The 19270-nt window shown below is 45.5% G+C and overlaps 1 protein-coding gene across 1 annotated transcript; it reads right to left on the reverse strand.

Annotated features, from left to right (window-relative positions):
• Positions 1–272: 272 nt before the first annotated feature.
• On the reverse strand, positions 273–18837 carry LOC146341849 (uncharacterized). Its single transcript, XM_084807064.1, has 5 exons — positions 18794–18837; positions 8655–8883; positions 5480–5564; positions 3153–3209; positions 273–1207 (listed from the first exon to the last, which is right to left on the reverse strand). The coding sequence occupies exons 1-5, from the start codon at positions 18835–18837 to the stop codon at positions 1110–1112; spliced, it is 513 nt and encodes a 170-aa protein (XP_084663190.1). The 3' UTR covers positions 273–1109.
• Between the last annotated feature and the right edge of the window lie 433 nt (positions 18838–19270).

Raw genomic sequence — 19270 nt, forward strand, 5'->3', positions numbered from 1 at the left:
CTCCTTGTGTTGCTGCGGTGGATGGCAGGCATGTCTCTCCCCTTGTCTCTCACCAGAATAGTGGTGCACCCTGAGTGTATTCTCCTCTGTTGCAGAGCGCAGCATTGAGAGAAGTCTCACCAGGGTGGGGAGACAGGTCTTCTCTGAAAAAAGAAAGAAAACCACATGTGGGACTACCCAAGGAAAAGCATATGAGCTCAATGGAACATCATCAGCACTAAAAGTTCAGTTTTAACTGCTTTTTAAGAATAGTATTTAACACTGGTTTTTTTATCAGCATTTTAATAATAACAGCAGTTGTGATTTGAACACTTTTTTTTCCGTTCTGTAAATACAAATGTATGATTACTTTCTTTACTGAAACATTAACATGAATGCTGAGAAAAACTCAAAACATAATATAAACACAATTGTTGTCAACATCATCTGTCCCGAATCTTTACTTCCCCACTGACAAGTTTACTGTTGAGACAGTTTGAGGAAACAACAGTGCCCCGTTACATCAACAGAACACAAAGTTAAGATTCACCTTGGTCTAGGTTACCCCCAGCACAAAGGTACAGGAATCACTACAATTAACGCTCTATGACTATTGACTACCACGAGAAAGCACTACAAACACTGAAAGCACTATACAGTTGTCTCGAGAGCTTGATCACAACTGGAAGAAGATACAGTAACAGAGGTAAAACATAATACTGTGCGTTATGAAGGTGAAAACTGTTTAGGCCTCTTGAGCCCCCGATCAGGTCTGAACCGAAAGACTCCCTGTCTCTTTGGAGTGCTTGTGATTGCATCATGCATCGCTGCTGTTTTTGGACTTATCCGGACACCACTGGAGGGCCCAGGATGCACTGGCAAGTACTCCTGTGCAATACGTACTATCTCATGTCCCGGTTCTGTTCTTGGGGCCTTATTCACATTAGGAAGCTTACCCAAAAGAGCTTTAAGAACCGCTGTCTGGGTTTCTATGGATTTTATCAAAGCCTGCCTCTCCTGCCAGTAATCCTCATCTTCCCTCTGTGATCTGCACACGTGCTCTGCAAAAGTTTCAGAATCCCTGCGCATGGCAGAGAGGATGCCGTCCTTCTCTTCGCTGCAGTGACGCATTATTCTATCAGCAATATCATTAGCCCCCCAACGGTTCTGATTATCGCCATGCGGGTGGCGGGAGACAGAGTGGCTTGGGAGTTAGCAATTCCAGGGTCTGTTAAGAGAAATATAGAAGACATTGTTGCAGAACCCAGAGTCAGAGAGACCACGGAGTGAAGGAAAAAGAGATTCTTTATTTAACGCGCGGGCTTAAGGCTGGAATCATTTCCAAAGAGCCAGAAGCCCCGATTTACATTAGCACATTGGTTTTATAGACATTGTGACACATATGAAATGGCTCCTCCTCTCCCTCCCGCATGGGGTTGCAATCCTCAACATTTTTCCTCCTAGCACCATTGTTTATAATACAAAAACTGGGTTATAGGGTAGCCATGATAAGGAGAGAACAGAAGAGAACAGCAGAGAACAAGATATACAATTGTATGACCTTTGACAAGATAAGGAATTCCTGTGTCTCGTCAGCTTACAACAATATATTCAAGGGAGAAAGAGCTCAGCAAGAACATGAAGCATGAGACTGCATGAGGCTACTTAGTCTGATCCCCGATATGGCTGCTACAACATAAAAACAGACATAACATTAGGAGAAGTAAGATCTATGGATGCACTTTACATGCACAAGGACTTTTGAGTTCTAGGGAGGTGGACTAGCAGAGCAAAGGTGATGATCGCTATAGTATTAACACAATATCTGTACTGTATAACCTTCTGTCTAGGGATGTACGAATCCCTTACCTGGCTCCGCACAGGGGCATCTGCAGTGGGGGGGAGGTGCTCCGTCCCTCCCCCTGGAATCCTCCCTGGCCACCTCCGCTCCACGGCGGCTCCAAGGAGCCACCGGCCGGGGCTGTCTGCAGCCAGAGTTCTGGCTGCGGCTGGGCTGCTGCAGCCGCAAATGGCAGCCGTTGTAGCAGCCACCATTTGTGTCCTTGTAAGCAGCCATGATAGCCTATGTAAGTATTTACGTAGCCTATCATGGCAAAGAGCAGGGACACAAATGGCGGCCGCTACACCATTTGCGCCCCTGCTCTTTGCCGTGATAGGCTACGTAAGTATTTACATAGCCTATCATGGTAAAGGCAGCCACGCAAATGGCGTAGTGGCTGCCATTTGCGTGGCTGCCTTTACCGTGATAGCTATGGTATAAACACAATATCAGTACTGTATAACCTTCTGTCTAGGGATGTACGAATCCCTTACCTGGCTCCACACAGTGGCATCTGCGGTGGGGGGCAGGCGCTCCATCCCTCCTGGCGGAATCCTTGGAATCCCCCAGATGCCCCTGTGCAGAGCCAGTTAAGGGATTCATACGTTCCTAGACTGGAAGATACGTTGGCGGCTAATGATATTGCTGATAGAATAATGTGTCACTGTGGTAAAGAGAATGACCACATCCTCTCTGCAATGCACAGGGATTCTGAAACTTTTGCAGAGTACGTGTGCAGATCACAGAGGGACGATAAGGATTACTGGCTGCCATTTGCATCCTTGCAGCCGTGATAGGCTATGTAAGTATTTACGTAGCCTATCAAGGTAAAGGCAGCCACGCAAATGGCGGCCACTATGCCGTTTGCATCCCTGCTCTTTGCCATGATAGGCTACGTAAATACTTATGTAGCCTATCATGGCAGCCTGGCAGGATGCAAATGGCAGCCGCTACGGTGGCCTCCATTTGCGTCCCCAGCAGCCTGGCTGCAGCCGGAACTCCGGCTGTAGCCGGCCCTGGACGGCGGCTCCGCAGAGCCGCCGTGAAGCGGAGCCAGCCAGGGAGGATTCCGGGGGCCTCCCCCCCACACTGCCAATCACACCGATGAAAAGTTAAGTGACTTTCGTACATCCCTAAGAAGAAGTGAGTTTGTCTTATACGCCCATGTACTGGAGGCATCAAATTCTGCAGTCTGAACAGTTCTTTGTTATGAATTCTGCTCAGAGAGTGGATGCTGCCATAGATACACATCATCTATCACAGAGTGCACAAGGGAATGCATACCAGGACAGGGCACCATCAGCCAATACATATGTAACCCAAGAATACTCACCTTGTCCTTCGACTGTTTGGTGTGACTGTGATGAAGCATCGTCTACTGCGTTCTCTGCTTCCATGTTGTTTGGGTAGGGATGACCCAGAAAAATAAGTTAGAGGATTTCAGTTACAGAATGTGTTGTATATATTCAGCTTTAAAATAAAAATGTGAAAAGCTTTCGTTGGCCAGAGAAGCACAGCATTGTTTATGCTGCAACTGGTACTTGTACCCACTATGAACAAGATAGTTTTTTTTATGGGCAGTGTTATCAGACAGGATAACTCTCAGCACTAAGAACCATATCCAGTGCTGGAAAAAATCATTCCAAGCATTTCCAGGGCACCTAAATTTGTAGGGGGAAAATTCCATAGCCATAGTGTAGTAATGGAAGATGCATTCCTGACACCGCTTGCACATGAGGGCATTGTGGTGCATGGGTAACAAAGAGCAGCTGTGACTTACCATTGGGAACATCGTCACAGCCCAGGTATTGCAATACATTGATAGAGTGTAGGTCCTGAAATGTTTGTGTGCTGAGATGGAACTCGTTTTCTGGTGGAGTGCTGTCCTCTGATGTTTCACTGTACGCTTCTGTACGTGTGATTTTTTTATACTGCTGGAGACACATTTTGGTCTAACAGTAATGTCTCCATGCAGAATGCTATGCAGTTCTTGGAAATAAGGACAGGTAGTTGCATTGTTCCCAGATTTGGCATTTTGGTTCACCACTTCTCTATATTCGAAATGCATGCTCTTTGTCTTTGACCAGCACTCAATGCCAGTGTGTTTGTGGCCACACTTTTTCATCCCGTGAGATGTACTTTCAAAGAAGTCAATATTCCTCTGACTGCTTCACAGCTCTTGCTGTATTTTCTGCTCATCCCAGATATCCAGGAGGTCAATGATTTCCTGGTGCCTACAGGACACACCTCTTCCCTTACTTTTGCTCGACATGAGGGCAAGGAAAGAATGACAACACAGAGAATGTGTCAAAGCAGTGACAGGGAGATGTAAAGGACATGCAGCATGCAACCCAGGGCTCCTGCAGAGGTAGAAAGTATAGGAACAGAGAAGCATGACATCCCTCGGGAAGAATGGGGATTCAGTGAGGTCATATTGCTCCCACTTGAAATCATAAGTGGGATCTCATAGACAATGGTACTATAGGGACTGTCATAAGTACTTTGGATTTTCAATCAATAAAGTGCTGATTCAGACACTGCGTGCCAGAATTTGATATTCATTTCAATTAATTTCATGGCTAACGCTTCTGTGTTGTGTGCATGGGCCACAATTGGAGCCGTGCAGTTGCTCCTTAGAAATCTCTCTGAGAAATATCGTACAGGTGTTGACAGGCACAGGCATCACAATGCATTTAACAGAAATAGCAACTGGCACTAATTCAAGGCAGGATCGAGTCAGACATACCAGAAGCCCCAAGGGATATTTGGGAATATTTCCTGACTGTGCTGGTTCTGTGTGACTGCACCAGCGTCTGCCCACCTGCAGTGGTGGGACACCTTTCCTATAGCACTGAGTGAAAGGACAATGTTTGGTTGCACAGGAGCGAGTCTTGTGGCAGACAGATGTGAAAAATGCTCTTTGAAAGTCCCCTCCTTTTAAACACAATTCTAAAGTTGAACTTCCAGGTGGGTCGAAAGATGACGGACAGGCAAATGGAGGAAGGATTGGTGGACACATCGTGTGCACTAACATTCCACCATGTTTCTTGAAAAGCACTGGCCATTGCTGGACCAGAACCTCAGGCTTCGAAATAGCCCATAAGAAGTACTGCATAGATAGTTGGGTGCAGACACAACAGGAACTATTATTTATTTTAAACTTTAAGAGAAGGCATCACTCATAGAAATGAGACAATGACCAAGGGGGAAATGGAAAAGGAAGGATTTGTTTGTACATGCCCTGCCCTTGCACTGACATTAATAAAATAATAATAAAATAATAATAATAATAATAATAATAATAATAATAATAAAAGTCCAGACATTCAGTTAAGTAAGCGGCATTAGCACTGCATGGGAGAAATTGAAGAGTCAGAGTACGATTAACATGGAGACACAAAGAAGGGATAATACAGCAAAGACACACCATGAAACAGAAAAAAAAGTGATGAAAGGAGAGAGAATATACTTTGTATCAACCAGGTGAGGAAAACAAGGCATGCCCTGCCCCAAAGGGAAGTGGTTCTTACATTTGGAGACATTGAAAAACAGTGTTACAGTCGAGGAATACACATTGTAGCACAACGTTACTGCAGGGAGAATAAGAGGGAAGGTACAGGCTCTTGGAAAGGTGGTAAAGAAATCGAAAAAATGACTTACCATACTTGGAGTGATGCTTCACGTGGTACAGCAGGAAGGTCCTGGAAGTGGAAGCACTCCTAGGGACCTGCGTGGATGACGCTACCTGAAATTTTTTAAAAAGGAGAGGCTGCTGAGTGATGAGTAGCAGAATCAAAAAATGGCAAGAGCCACGTGGATAAACAGAACCCGCAAAAAAGGATAAATCATGCCCACAACACTGCTATTGGCTGTGCACTATGTAGGGATGTACAAAAGTCACTTACCTTTTCGCAGGGGTGCTTTGCGGTGGGGGGGAGGTGCTTCGCTTCTCCCCCCAAAGTTCAGGCGAGGGGGGGAGGCTTCCTGCCTCGCCCGGCCGAACTTCAGGCCGGGGAGAAGCGCCCCGTCTCCCCGGCCGTGAAACAAAGTGTAAAAAAAAAACAAAAAAACACCATGATAGGCTACATAACGATTAACATAGCCTATCACGGCTTTATCGTTACGTAGCCTATCACGGGTGACTTTGAAAAAAAGAAAAAAATGCGCGTACGCAAATGGCGGCGTAGTCTACGTAAATCTTTACGTAGACTACCGGGACCAAATAAGGAACGCAAATGGCGGCGGCTTATGGGCGCCACCATTTGTGTACATGCTTTTTTTTTTCCAAAGTCACCCGTGATAGGCTACGTAACGATTTACGTAGCCTATCATGGCTGACTTTGGAAATCTAGCCGTGATAGGCTACGTTAATCATTACGTAGCCTATCACGGGGTTTTGGGTTTTTTTTACACTTTGTAATGGCGGCGGTGGCGGCAGCCGGTCTTCCGACCGGCTGCCGCCCCCGCCCCCGATGAAAGGCCGACGAACCACCGCCGGGACCCGCCGCCGGGAGGGACATTCGCCAAAGGTAAGTCCCATCCCGAGGGTGGGGGTGGGGGGGTGGCGGAGAATTTCACCGCCGATTTCGGGGGGCCGAATGCGTTGGTGCTCGGCCCCCCGAAGATTCGGGGAGAAATTCTTTGCCATCCCTATAATGCAAGTGCGGGAAAAACAGGGGAACACTGGCAATTAAAATGGAAAGGAAAGCCACATTACACCATATACAGCAAGGACAAAATGACATAAAGGAAATTATACCAGAGCTTTAGTAACAGATATCAACTCTTCCATAATGGAATAAAAGGAAATAATGTGCCCATAACAGTTATGAAAACTGCTTGACAATGACATATTTATGCTTGTGTAACTCCAACCATAGAGTCAGTGGGAACATATTAAGTTCAAGGAAATAGATTGTCTCCAGAACAAAAATGTTACCAGATTGACTATCAGGACAATATTGCCAAAGAATTAGATGGGGCAGCAGGAGCAAAGCTCTACCCATCACCATACATCCTTCCCAGGGGCTTTCTGGGAGGATGCTATAGTGTGAATGCCCGTGGGAAGGAAGGATGGAGGCAGCTGTGGCCATGGCTAAACATCTGAGTTTCCACTTCCAGAGCCTGTCACAGAGCTGTAAAACATTAAAAATATGTAAAGTACCCCCCCCCCAAAAAAAAGGATTCAAAGGAAGGAAGGAAGGAAGGAGAGAAAGGTAAGGAGAGCCCCAATACTTTCTATACAAGCCCCCTTGCTTTTCTGAAATGCTTGCCCTACCTTTACTCCTTTTGTTCCAGGCTTGGTGAACCCAGAAACAAAGGGTTATGTCCCACCAACACATTCACACATACACACACAGACATACTGAAAAAGGCCTCATGGATATTGTCAAACCCATGAAGCCTTGTGCTACACAATTAGACAAGCTGGCTTCAGCATGAATTGTAATGTCATCCCAGAAGAGGTTCTGTTAGCACAGGGTTGGGGAAACAATGCCCTCCAGACATTGCTGGAAAACAACTCCCAGCAACTGGAACATGCTGGCTGGGGAAAATTGGAGTTTGAGTCCCAGAACATCTAAGATTTGATCCAGCATCTACCCTCCACAAGAGGTAAGAGCTTCCTCAGGTGATTTTGGGGAGCCCTGTCCCACCCCACACACCCCAGAGCTCAACCCATGAGTCTCTTGACTCCTTGTGTAGCATTTTCAAGGTGCTTTGGGGGCTGCTGTGGAAGTACAGGTTGTGGAAGTCTACTTCTTCCAGAACTGTTGCTCCAGCTTAAATCTGGATCTAACCCCAGGAGGGCCAGAGATTCCACATAGAGAGAGCGAGAAGTCAGCTATGACTATGGACCCTCATGATTTTATGAGTGATGTAGAACCAGTGGGATGGCATTATGTTTTTAGGAACATAGATTGACCCAGGCAGGACTCTCCTGTCACCAATGAAACCCATTTCCTCTATGGCTTCAAAGTATCTTTAATTGCTGGTCTTCCTATGGCTCATTTCTATCCAGCTATTGGGGAGATAATAATTATTTTGAGACAAGAGAAAACATGTTCTTCAGCAATGCAAGAAGGAATATAGAACTTTGAGTTCAGTCCCCTGTAATTATGAAAAAGACAAAAAAAAAAAGCTGCTTATTAAATCCCCTGTGGAGTTCCAGTGGCCAATAAATAAAACAGATTGTGAAAGAGTATGTAAATATTCCCCAGCATCATTAGGAACAAAGGCTGGGGATGAGAGGTGGACAAGTCCTGGCCATACTGATTGTTGGTACTTTTCTATTATACTGCAGGCTTCAAGCCTATAAGGATCTCAAACAACCACTCCAATCAGGTCATTTTAATCACAGAAACTGTAACCATAACAGAGGTTCTGTTCTCATAAGGAAGGTTTGCTGTTAGGATGGTGGTGTTAGTGGTACTGCAGCTGATGTTCCTCCCACACGTTGTGTGCAAAGCTCTCAGTGTTAGCTGTGGAATGTGGGATCCCCTGCCTATTCTTCACAAGTATTTTCAACCAGGAGAATTCATCTTCAGTGGCCTTCTTTATCGGAGCTGTATTTACTCTTCTCCAAATGCCTTCAACAAAAGACCTTCTAGGACTATTTGAAAATGTTATGTAAGTTATTACTATGTATACTTCTATATTCCAGCAGCCATTTCTGCAGACTGTATTGAAGGAGACGAGGGTGATTTCTACACCAGCCTAACATCCTGCATTGAAAATAGGGCTTTCCACTTCCGTTTCCAGTGCAGGATCACAACTGCTTCCCTTTATGTGAGCTTCCTTCTCTGTAGATGGTAGGGATGTATGAAACCCTGCTTACCTGGCTCCGCCGGTTCCGCGGGTGGGGGGAGGTGATCTGTTCCTCCTGCTGGAATCCTCGATGGGGGGGAGGCGATCTGTTCCTCCCCCCTGGAATCCTGCTCAGCTGGCTCCGCTCTTCAGCCAGGCCGTGGAGCCGCCGGCTGGGCCAACCAGCAGCGGGGCCTCCAGAGGCTGCCAGGATGGTGCGGACACAAATGGAGTCCTGTATAGGGGACGCATTTGCGTCCCTGTGGAAGCCATGATAAGCTACATAAGTATTTACGTAGCCTATCACAAAAAACAACAACAACAGCGAACGCAAATGTCAGCGGCTACGGTGGCCGCCATTTGCGTTCCTTTTTTTTTTGCTGTGATAGGCTATGTAAATATTTACATAGCATATTATGGCAAAACAGAGGGGCGCAAATGGTGGCCACTGTGCCATTTGCGCCACTCTGTTTTGCCGTGATGGGCTATGTAAATATTTACGTAGCCTATCATGGCGGAAAAAAAGGGAACGCAAATGGCGGCCGTCGTAGCCGCCGCCATTTGCGTTCCCTTAGTTTTACCATGATAGGCTACGTAAATATTTATGTAGCCTATCACGGCTTCCACAGGGACGCAAATGGTGTCCCTGCATTAGCTGTGATAGGCTACGTAAGTATTTACGTAGCCTATCACGGCCATATGGAAGAAGCGAATGGTGGCCTCAGACGCGGCCACCATTCGCAATGCAGCACGGATGGCAGCAGGTAGGCGCTCAATTCTGGGCACATTTCATGGGGCGGGGGGTGGGGGGGCTTCGTTCCACCACGGATTTTTTTGAGGGGGCAAATGCACTGGCATTCGGTCTCACCGAGATCCGTGGCGGAATTCTCTGCCATGCCTAGTAGATGGCCATTCCCATAGCATCATGTTTCCGTGAAAGGGCAGTACACATGCTCCAGGTTCAGCGATACTTGCTTCTGGGTTCCTGCCCCTCTCCCTCCCCTTGCACATTACCGGTGGATGGCGACTGACATGTGGACAACCCTTCCACCCATCTCCCCAGGCCCCACCTCCCTCTTCCATGCTTTTGGCCAGTCCCTGCTGCTCAGCCCCTCTGCTGCTCCTCCGCTCTGCTGCCCCCCCCCCCATGCTGCTGCTCTGCCACTCTGCCGCTCTGTTTTGAACAGGCAGGCTGAAAATGGTGAGGGGCCAAAATGGTGCAGGAGCCCATCAGACCTTCGCCACTGACTTCAACATCATGTCCACACCCTCAACAACCATACTCAGCATTCACTCTAGAGGAGAAAAACACAGGGAGGACATAGTGCCACATCTGCGCATATCTGGAAAAATACCATTTTTACCCGTTTGAGGAAACCATGGGATAGGTGGGAGGAAACAGTGGAATAATGACTGGACAACAACGACGTCATGTAACAGACCTTCACAATTCAATGAGTGAGCAACCATGAATGCACAATAAACTTGAGGTGTAGAGATCCCCAAGAGGGGAAAGCCCTACTGAAAGACCCTCCCCCCAGCTTCTGTCCCCATTCCTTTTCCCTTGTATGTTGTGTCTTTTAGATTGTAAACCTGTGGGCAGGGAATGTCTTGCAGAATTGATCATATCTAAGCTGCTCTAGAAACCTCTTTTGGCTGAGGAACAGCATGAAAGTATTTCAAATAAATATTATTAATTCAATGGTCAAAAAACCAGTCAGTCTAAGACCAGAGTCTCATGTTGGCTTGAGATACACAAAGCCAGGAAACTGGAAGCCAAGTCTGATGTCTGAAGTGACATGCCTGATGATCAGTAATGATGTTGTGCAATGTCACAAATTGTGTTTGCTTACAAGACAGTAGAATTCCTCTGAAGTAGTCAGCGTTCTAACTTCAGAGTGGAACTGAGCATTCCTGATATAACCTTGCTAGCAGCTGCTGCCATAGGTTTCCATGGGGCAAAACAAAACTCTAATAATATTTGAGCCACTGCTCACAATTTCAGCACACCAATGAAAAACACACCTCCCCAGGAAGGCAGGATAATTCACATCAGCTGTTTTTACCACAAGTTGAAAGAAATATGTGCTATGCTGAGCCACAACTTGGAGTAAAAAGTGCCATGTGTTCATTTTCAGAATGTTTTAACTTGCTGTGCCTCTGGCAATTTTAATCGGATTGGTTTGAAGTTTTGTGCAATTATGAATCTCTTTGCATATATCAAGGATGCTGCATTTCAAATAATTAGCTCGAAAGGTGCCATTTGTATAAGCAGTAGGACTTTGAGGCTTATAATGGTGGGACATTTTTTGTGACTGTCCTTAAGTAAAGGGGCACTCCTGTGCCCTTAAATACATACATATATAAATACATACAGAAATGCATAACTACTGCCACTAAGATCTCTAAATTAAAATATGCTGACAGGACATAGATAAAACCTGGGAACCTCTTATGCTGTGTGAGTCTTTGTGCATTGGTTTGGTTGTCTGAGAAATCATTTCTGTCAAAAAAGTTTAATATAAATTTCTCTGCATACAATTTCAAACAAATACACACAAAATGCACATTAAAATAGACACACATCTGTGTGGTTCTCTTCCCATATTTAAAAAGTTTGCACAGAACCAGCAGAGAAAGGACTTGGAGAATGGAGAAAATCTACAGAGTTTGACCTGGGAGATCCACCCACCACTACGTATATCTTCTTGAAACATTAAACAAACATGTGATCTCTGAGGCCCTCTGGATTTAGGGGTGCACGAAAGCCACTTACCTGGTCTCGCAGCTTGCTTCGCGGTGGGGGAGAGGCGCTTCGCTGCTCCCCCCGAAGTTCAGGCCGGGGGGGGAGGCTTCCCGCCTAGCCCAGCTGAAATTCAGGCCGGGGAGGAGGTGCCTCGCCTCGCCCAGCTGCGAAATAAAAAGTTAAAAAAACACACACGCCCCCGTGATAGGCTACGTGATGGTTCGGTGGCGGTTCGGTAGTGGTGTGGCGGCAGGGGCAGCTGGTCTTCCAACCGGCTGCCGCCGCCATTTCCAAGTAAAAAAAAAAAAGTGATAGGCTAAGTAAAGATTTATGTAGCCTATCACGACTAGGTTTTAAAAAACATTGCATCCCTGCAGTCAGCCGTGATAGGCTACATAAATCTTTACGTAGCCTATCACGGCTGAGTTAAAAACAAAACAAAAAAACCTTCAAATAGCATTGCCCTTATTTTCTCCGTAGTCTACGTAAATCTTTACGTAGACTACAGTGACCAAATAAGGAACGTGACCCTATGGGGGCCGCCATTAGCCGTACGCGCTTTATTTATTTTTTTTTTAAGTCACCCGTGATAGGCTACGTGACGATTAATGTAGCCTATCACGGCTTAATTTGCACATCTAGCCGTGATAGGCTACGTTAATCGTCACGTAGCCTATCACGGAAGCATTTTTTTTTTTTTTACTTTTATTGGAATGGCGGCGGCGGCAGCCGGTCAAAAGACCGGCTGCTGCCTCTGCCTCTGTCGAAGACTTGACGAACCGCTGCCGGAACCCGCCGCCGGGAGGGACATTCAGAAAAGGTTAGTCCCATTCCGGGGGGGGGGTGCAGAGAATTTCTCCCCAAACCTACTTCGGAGGGGCCGAACATGTTGGCACTTGGCCCCCCGAAGTTTCGGGGAGAAATTCTCCCCCATCCCTATCTGGATTAGCACAGCCATGCCTGGTAGGTAGAGATGGAAGGTACACTCATTTGACCCACCATGCATACAAGAGATAGAGTTCAGATAGAGCTTTGGGCAAGCAACTCATGCCCCACTGGGTCTTATACCATTTTTTGTTGTTGTTCAGTCGTTAAGTCGTGTCCGACTCTTCGTGGCCCCATGGACCATAGCATGCCAGGCCTTCCTGTCCTCCGCTCTCTCCCAGAGTGTGCTCAAGTTCATATTCATTGCATCGGTGATGCTCTCTAGCAATCTCAGCCTCTGCCGTCCCCTTCTCCTTTTGTCTTCAATCTTTACCAGCATCAGGGTCTTTTCCAGTGACTTTTCTCTCTGCATTAGGTGGCCAAAATATTTGAGCTTCAGCTTCAGTATCGGTGCTTTCAATGAGCACTCAGGGTTGATTTCCTTTAGGACTGACTAATTTGACCTCCTTGCAGTCCAGGGGACTCGTAATAGTCTCCTCCAGCACCATAGTTCAAAAGGATCGATTCTTCAGTGCTCAGCCTTCCTTATAGTCCAGCTCTCACAGCCATAAGTTGCTACTGGGAAAACCATAGCTTTCATTATACAAATCTTTGACAGCAAGGTGATGTCTCTGCTTCTTACTATGCTGCCTAGGATTGCCAGAGCTTTCCTCCAAAGGAGCAAGCATCTTTTAATTTCATGGCTACAGTCACCATGTGTGGTGATCTTGGAGCCCAAGAAAATAAAATGTGTCACTGCTTCCACTTCTTCTCCTTCTATATGCCAGGACGTGATGGGGCCAAATGCCACGATCTTAGTTTTTTTAATGTTGAGTTTCAAACCAGATTTTGCACTCTCCACTTTCACCCTCAAGAAGAGGCTCTTTAGATCCTCTTCGCTTTCTGCCATTAGGGTGGTATTGTCTCCATGTCTGAGGTTGTTGATAATTCTCCCGGCAATCTTAATTCCAACCTGTGATTCATCCAACCCGGTGTTTCTCATGATGTACTCTGCATATAAGTTAAATAAGCAGGGTGACAATATACAGCCTTGTCGTACTCCTTTACCAATTTTGAACCAATTGGTTGTTCCATGTCCGGTTCTTACTGTTGCTTCTTGACCCTCGTACAGGTTTCTCAGGAGACAGGTAAGGTGGTCTGGTATTCCCATCTCTTTAAGAATTTTCCACAGTTTGTTGTGATCCACACAATCAAAGTTTTAAGTGTAGTCAATAAAGCAGAAACAGACATTTTCTGGAATTCTCTTGCTTTCTCCATGATCCAGCGAATGTTGGCAATTTGATCACTAGTTCCTCTGCCTCTTCGAAACCGAGATTGTACTTCCAGTAGTTCTCAGTTCACATACTGCTGAATCCTAGCTTGTAGGATTTTGAGCATAACCTTGTTGGCATGTGAAATGAGCGCAAATGTATGATAGTTTGAACACTCTTTCGCATTGCCCTTCTTTGGAATTGGAATGTAAACTGACCTTTTCCTTTCTTATGGCCACTGTTGAGTGTTCCAGATTTGCTGGCATATTGAGTGCAGCACTTTAACAGCATCATCTTTTAGGATTTTAAATAGCTCAGCTGGAATACTGTCATCTCCACTAGCTTTGTTGTTAGTAGTGCTTCCGAAGGCCCACTTGACTTCAGTGTCTAGGATGTCTGGCTCAAATTCGGTGACTGCACTATCATGGCTATCAGGGACATTCAGATCTTTCCTGTATAGTTCTTCTGTGTATTCTTTCCACCTCTTCTTCATCTCATCTGCTTCTCTTAGGTCCCTGCCTTCTTTGTCATTTATCATGCCCTCCTTTGCACAAAACGTTCCCTTGATATCTCTGATTTTCTTGACAAGATCTCTAGATTTTCCCATTCTATTGTTTTCCTCGATTTCTTTGCATTGTTCATTTAAGAAGGCCTTCTTGTCTCTCCTTGCTGGTCTCTGCAACTCTGCATTCAGTTGGGTATATCTTCCCCTTTCTCCCTTGCTTTTCGCTGCCCTTCTTTCGTGAGCTACTTGTAAAGCCTCATCAGACAGCCACTTTGCTTTCTTGCATTTCCTTTTCTTTGGGATGGATTGAGTTGCTGCCTCCTGAACAATGTTACGGACCTCTATCCATAGTTCCTCAGGCACTCTGTCTATCAGGTCTAATCCCTTAAATCTATTCATCACCTCCACTGTGTATTCATAAGGGATATGTTTTAGGTCATACCTGAATGGTTTAGAGGTTTTCCCTACGTTCTTCAATTTAAGACAAAATTTTGCAACAAGAAGCTCATGATCTGAGCCACAGTCAGCTCCAGGCCTTGTTTTGACTGACTGGATAGAGCTTCTCCATCTTTGGCTGCAAAGTACATAATCAATATGATTTTGATATTGACCATCTGGTTATGTCCATGTGTAGAGTAGCCTCTTGCGCTGTTGGAAAAGAGTGTTTGCTATGATCAGCGTGTTTTCTTGGCAAAACTATACAAGCCTTTGTCCTGCTTCTAGGGATGTACGAAAGTCACTTACCTTTCCGTGGAATCTGTTCATGGTGGGGGGGAGGCGTTCTGTCCCTCCCCACCGGAATCCTCAACAGCTGGTTGTGCTCCATGGTGGCTCAGCAGGATTTCCGGCTGCAGAGGGCTCAGGGTAAAAACAAAACAAACAAAACACGTGTACGCAAAAACACGCGTACGCAACGCCGCCACCATTTGTGTTCCTTATTTTTCACTGACTTAGTCTACGTAAATATTTAAGTAGACTAAGACGGCAAAAAATAAGGAACGCAAATGGCGGCGGCCTTAGCCGCCATTGGCGTATGTGTTTTTTTGTTTTTTTTTACCGAGACGTGATAGGCTATGTACGTTTTTATGTAGCCTATCATGTCTATTGGGGAAAAAAAAGAGAAAAAAACACAGACTGCAAATGGCAGTGGCGGCAGCCGGTCGGAAGGCCAGCCTCCACCTCCGCCACCACCGAAGTCACCGCTGGAGCCATTGCCGTCCAAAACATCTGCCCCAGGTAAGTCTCGTCCCGGGGGGGATACGCAGGGGGTGGGGGTGTGGCAGGTCGTTCCGTGATGGATTTCGGGGGATTGAATGCACTGGCATTCGGCCTCACTGAGATCTGTTGCGGAATTCTCTGACATACCTACCTGCTTCATTTTGTACACCAAGCCAAGCTTGCCTGTTATCCCGGTGACTTCCTACTTTAGCATTCCAATCCCTTATGATGAAGAGGACATCTTTTTTGGTGTTAGTTCTAGAAGGTGTTGTAGGTAGGGATGTCAGAGAATTCTGCCATGGATCTTGGTGGGGCTGAATGCCAGTGCATTCGGCCCCCTGAACTCCGTGGCAGAATGGCCTGCCACCCCCCCCATGGATCCCCAACAGGACGAGACTTACCTGTGGAGGATCTTCTGGGCGGCGGCTGCGGCAGCGGTGGGTGCAGTGGCTTGTCTTCCGACCGGCTGCTGCCGCCTCCTTTTCCAGTCCTGTAAAAAAAAAAAAAAAGATGTGATAGGCTACATAAAGATTTACATAGCCTATCATGGCTAAGTTTTTTTAAAAAAAACACATGACATGATAGGCTACGTAAATCTTTATGTAGCCTATCATGGTTGGGTGGGTGTAAAAAAACAACAAGTGCATATGCAAATGGTGGTGGCTACAGCCGCCGCCATTTGCATTCCTTATTTTTGTTGTCTTAATCTACGTAAATATTTACGTAGACTATGACGGCGAAAATAAAGGGGAACACAAATAGCGTAGCGGGTGCTATTTGCGTCCCTTTTTGATTCAACATTTTAGCCTACGTAAATACTTACGTAGGCTAAAACAGGGAATCAAAAAGGGATGCAAATAGCGCCCGCTAAGCTATTGGCGTTCCCCTTTATTTTCCCCATCATAGTCTACGTAAATATTTACGTAGATTAAGACGGCAAAAATAAGGAACGCCAATGGCGGCTGCCGTAGCCTCTGCCATTGGCATACGTGTTTTTTTTGGGGGGGGGGTTACCCAGAGCCCACCATGGCCGGAAATCCAGCTGCGGACGGCTCTGGCCTGGCTGGGCCTGGTCACCTGCTCCGCAGAGCTGCTGCGGAGCACAGCCGGCCACGGAGGATTCTGGGGGGGAGGAATGGAGCACCTCTCCCTCGTCGAGGATTCCCAGGGGAGGGACAGAACATCTCCCCCCCACCATCAACATATATCCGCGAAAGGTAAGTGACTTTCGTACATCCCTAGTTGTAGGTCTTCATAGTTCTGATCAACCTCAGTTTCTTCGGCCTCAGTGGTTGGGGCATAGACTTGAATTACTGTGATGTTGAATGGTTTGCCTTGGATTCATACTGAGATCATTCTATCATTTTTGAGATTGTACCCCAGTACTGCTTTGCCCACCCTTTTGTTGACTATGAGTGCTACTCCATTTCTTCTAAGGGATTCTTGCCCACAGTAGTAGATATGATGGTCACCTGAATTAAATTTGCCCATGCTTGTCCATTTTAGTTTGCTGATTCCCAAGATGTCGATGTTCAATCTTGCCATCTCACGTTGGACCACCTCCAGCTTACCTTGATTCATTGATCTGACATTCCAGGTTCCTAAACAATATTGTTCTTTAGAGCATCGGATTTTCTTTTCACCACCAGACACATCCACAGCTGAGTGTCCTTTTGGCTTTGGCCCACCTGCTTCACTCTTTCTCGCGCTACTTGTGAATTCCTTCTGCTCTTCCCCATTTGTATATTGGACACCTTCCGACCTGAGGGGCTCATCTTCCAGCGTCATATGTTTTAGTCTTGTGATACGTTCCATGGGGTTTTCTTGTCAGGAATACAGGAGTGGGTTGCCATTTCCTTCTACAGTGGACCACATTTTGTCAGAGCTCTCCGCCATGACTTGTCCATCTTGGGTCACCCTGCATGGCATAGCTTATGGCTTCACTGAGTTCTGCAAGCCCCTTCGCCACAACAAGGCAGTGAGTCTAAAAGCTTCATTTTCCCAAAGAAAACATTTTTCTCCTTCTTCTATATCTACAGGCTTATCAAGCAATTTCATATCTGTTCAAATTCATTAATAATCCACAAAACTTCAAATTTCAAACAACAAACATTTGATTCAATTGGGGAACCCAAAATCCCACTAACAGAATATTTTTGTAAAGGTATTTTTTCATTGTTAAATATGTAAACCCAATTTAGATCAGCCAGTACCCATTAGCAATTCTATAAAAGCTACTTCAACTATGGAACTTCTACAATTGATTTGGTCAAGATTTTGTGTACCACCTTAAATTCCTTCCTAGAAAGGGTGCAATCAAAGGGGATATTGGTCTGGTTCTTTTGTCTATATAAATTTTACATAATACTAACACATGTAGTACAGTTTCTAACTCTTGACTGTGACATGGACAAAACACAGTTTTATCATCCTTAATTTTTTAATCCTCTTTCCAAAGTGATGACGTGAGTACTCTTAAATGTTAATTGTGGTTTTAATTAACTTTGTACACTGCCCTGTGATTTGATAATGAAGGGTGGCATATAAATATTTATATAGATAATTAAACATGTGAGTAATGAATAATAATGAATGGCTCATAAGTGATACTTTTTATTGTAAGTGATACTTAATGGCTATTTTTGATAGCAAGTATAAAAAAAATGGTACACCTCAGCTCAGCCTTACTTACTGACAACAGTACTGTATCATCTGCATACAAAAGAATTGCCAGTATAGAAGGCTGCTGTTCATCACCCACTGTGTTTCCCCGGCCGTGGGCATTGAACTCTTAGGTTAGAGGTGCCAAGATAGGGATACATCAGATTCAAAGGTTTACTTACAAGGAGACTTTATTGGGCAACTTACAGCACACAGGCGTACCCAATGGTTGGATCAGACAGCTTCTCTGAACCCAGAGCCATGGGGTACAATGGGTTTTATACCATACATGTTAGCAGTATAACAGCAGCAAGCACCGCCTAGCGTTCATTCCCAGCATAAACTAACAGCATTTGGTTCCCAGCACAGCCACCTGTAAACAAACTTCACTTCCCAGGAAGAATGATTGATAACACTCTCTGTCATTGGTATGGAATGTGCTAGGCTGTGCTATCAGCCCTTTGAATCATCTTCACATGCTCAGAGTCTTACTGGCAAGAGAATTGCAACAATAATGAACTTAAGCAAGCATTATGGATCTCTAGGCCCCTCTAACACTACAAATGACTTGGCTACGCTGCTGGAGCCAATACACCCACACAACAAGGAACTATTTAAATACAGATTAAATGACACTGGTGAAAGGATATGCCTTGCTGACACCTTTCAGTTATTTCTATTGGGTTCGATAATACACCCCTTGCACCACAGTAGTGTTTGAATTAAAGCTGTGTGCAAATAGCTTCTTGAATTTCTCCACCCTACACCGAACTTAATGATCCTGGGCTAGAGTCAGGTAGGGTCAAAACGAATACACACACACACCAATACTGAAACATCCTCACCTTCTAAACTGGTCAGACAGGTCAAGCCCCACCTGAGCACCCATGCTTGGTTCTGGGGACTGAAAAGAAAGTTCAGGGAGGTTCCTTGCCCTTTGATTAATTTAACTCTAGCTTGTTATTCAGGGTAGTATCTGTACAGTAGAGAGTAATCAAATAAACAAGGGTGTCAGCAAGGGTGGGGAAGCTTCAGGATTGGGGTATATTTCCCCCAAAGTCTGTGGATTGGCCAATTTGAAAGGGAGCCCATTGCGACTGTTGGGTGGTGGTTTGTATTCTAGTTGGCATTAGAATTATTTTTGCAGTTACCTGGGACCTACTCCTTTTAATCAAATCAGTGGAAGAAGGATGTAAACATTTACTAGGCTGTGGAATCTCTGCCAGAGTTTTCTCTTCATCCCTAACAGTGGTCAATAGTGCTGCTTCTGCAACCATTACGGATCTTGAGCCAAGATGTAGGGTAATGTAAATTCATATAAC

The sequence above is a fragment of the Heloderma suspectum genome, chromosome 6 (assembly GCF_057233095.1).
Source record: "Heloderma suspectum isolate Gila_16-S chromosome 6, 16-S_ref, whole genome shotgun sequence".
In the NCBI taxonomy this organism is placed as follows: domain Eukaryota; kingdom Metazoa; phylum Chordata; class Lepidosauria; order Squamata; family Helodermatidae; genus Heloderma; species Heloderma suspectum.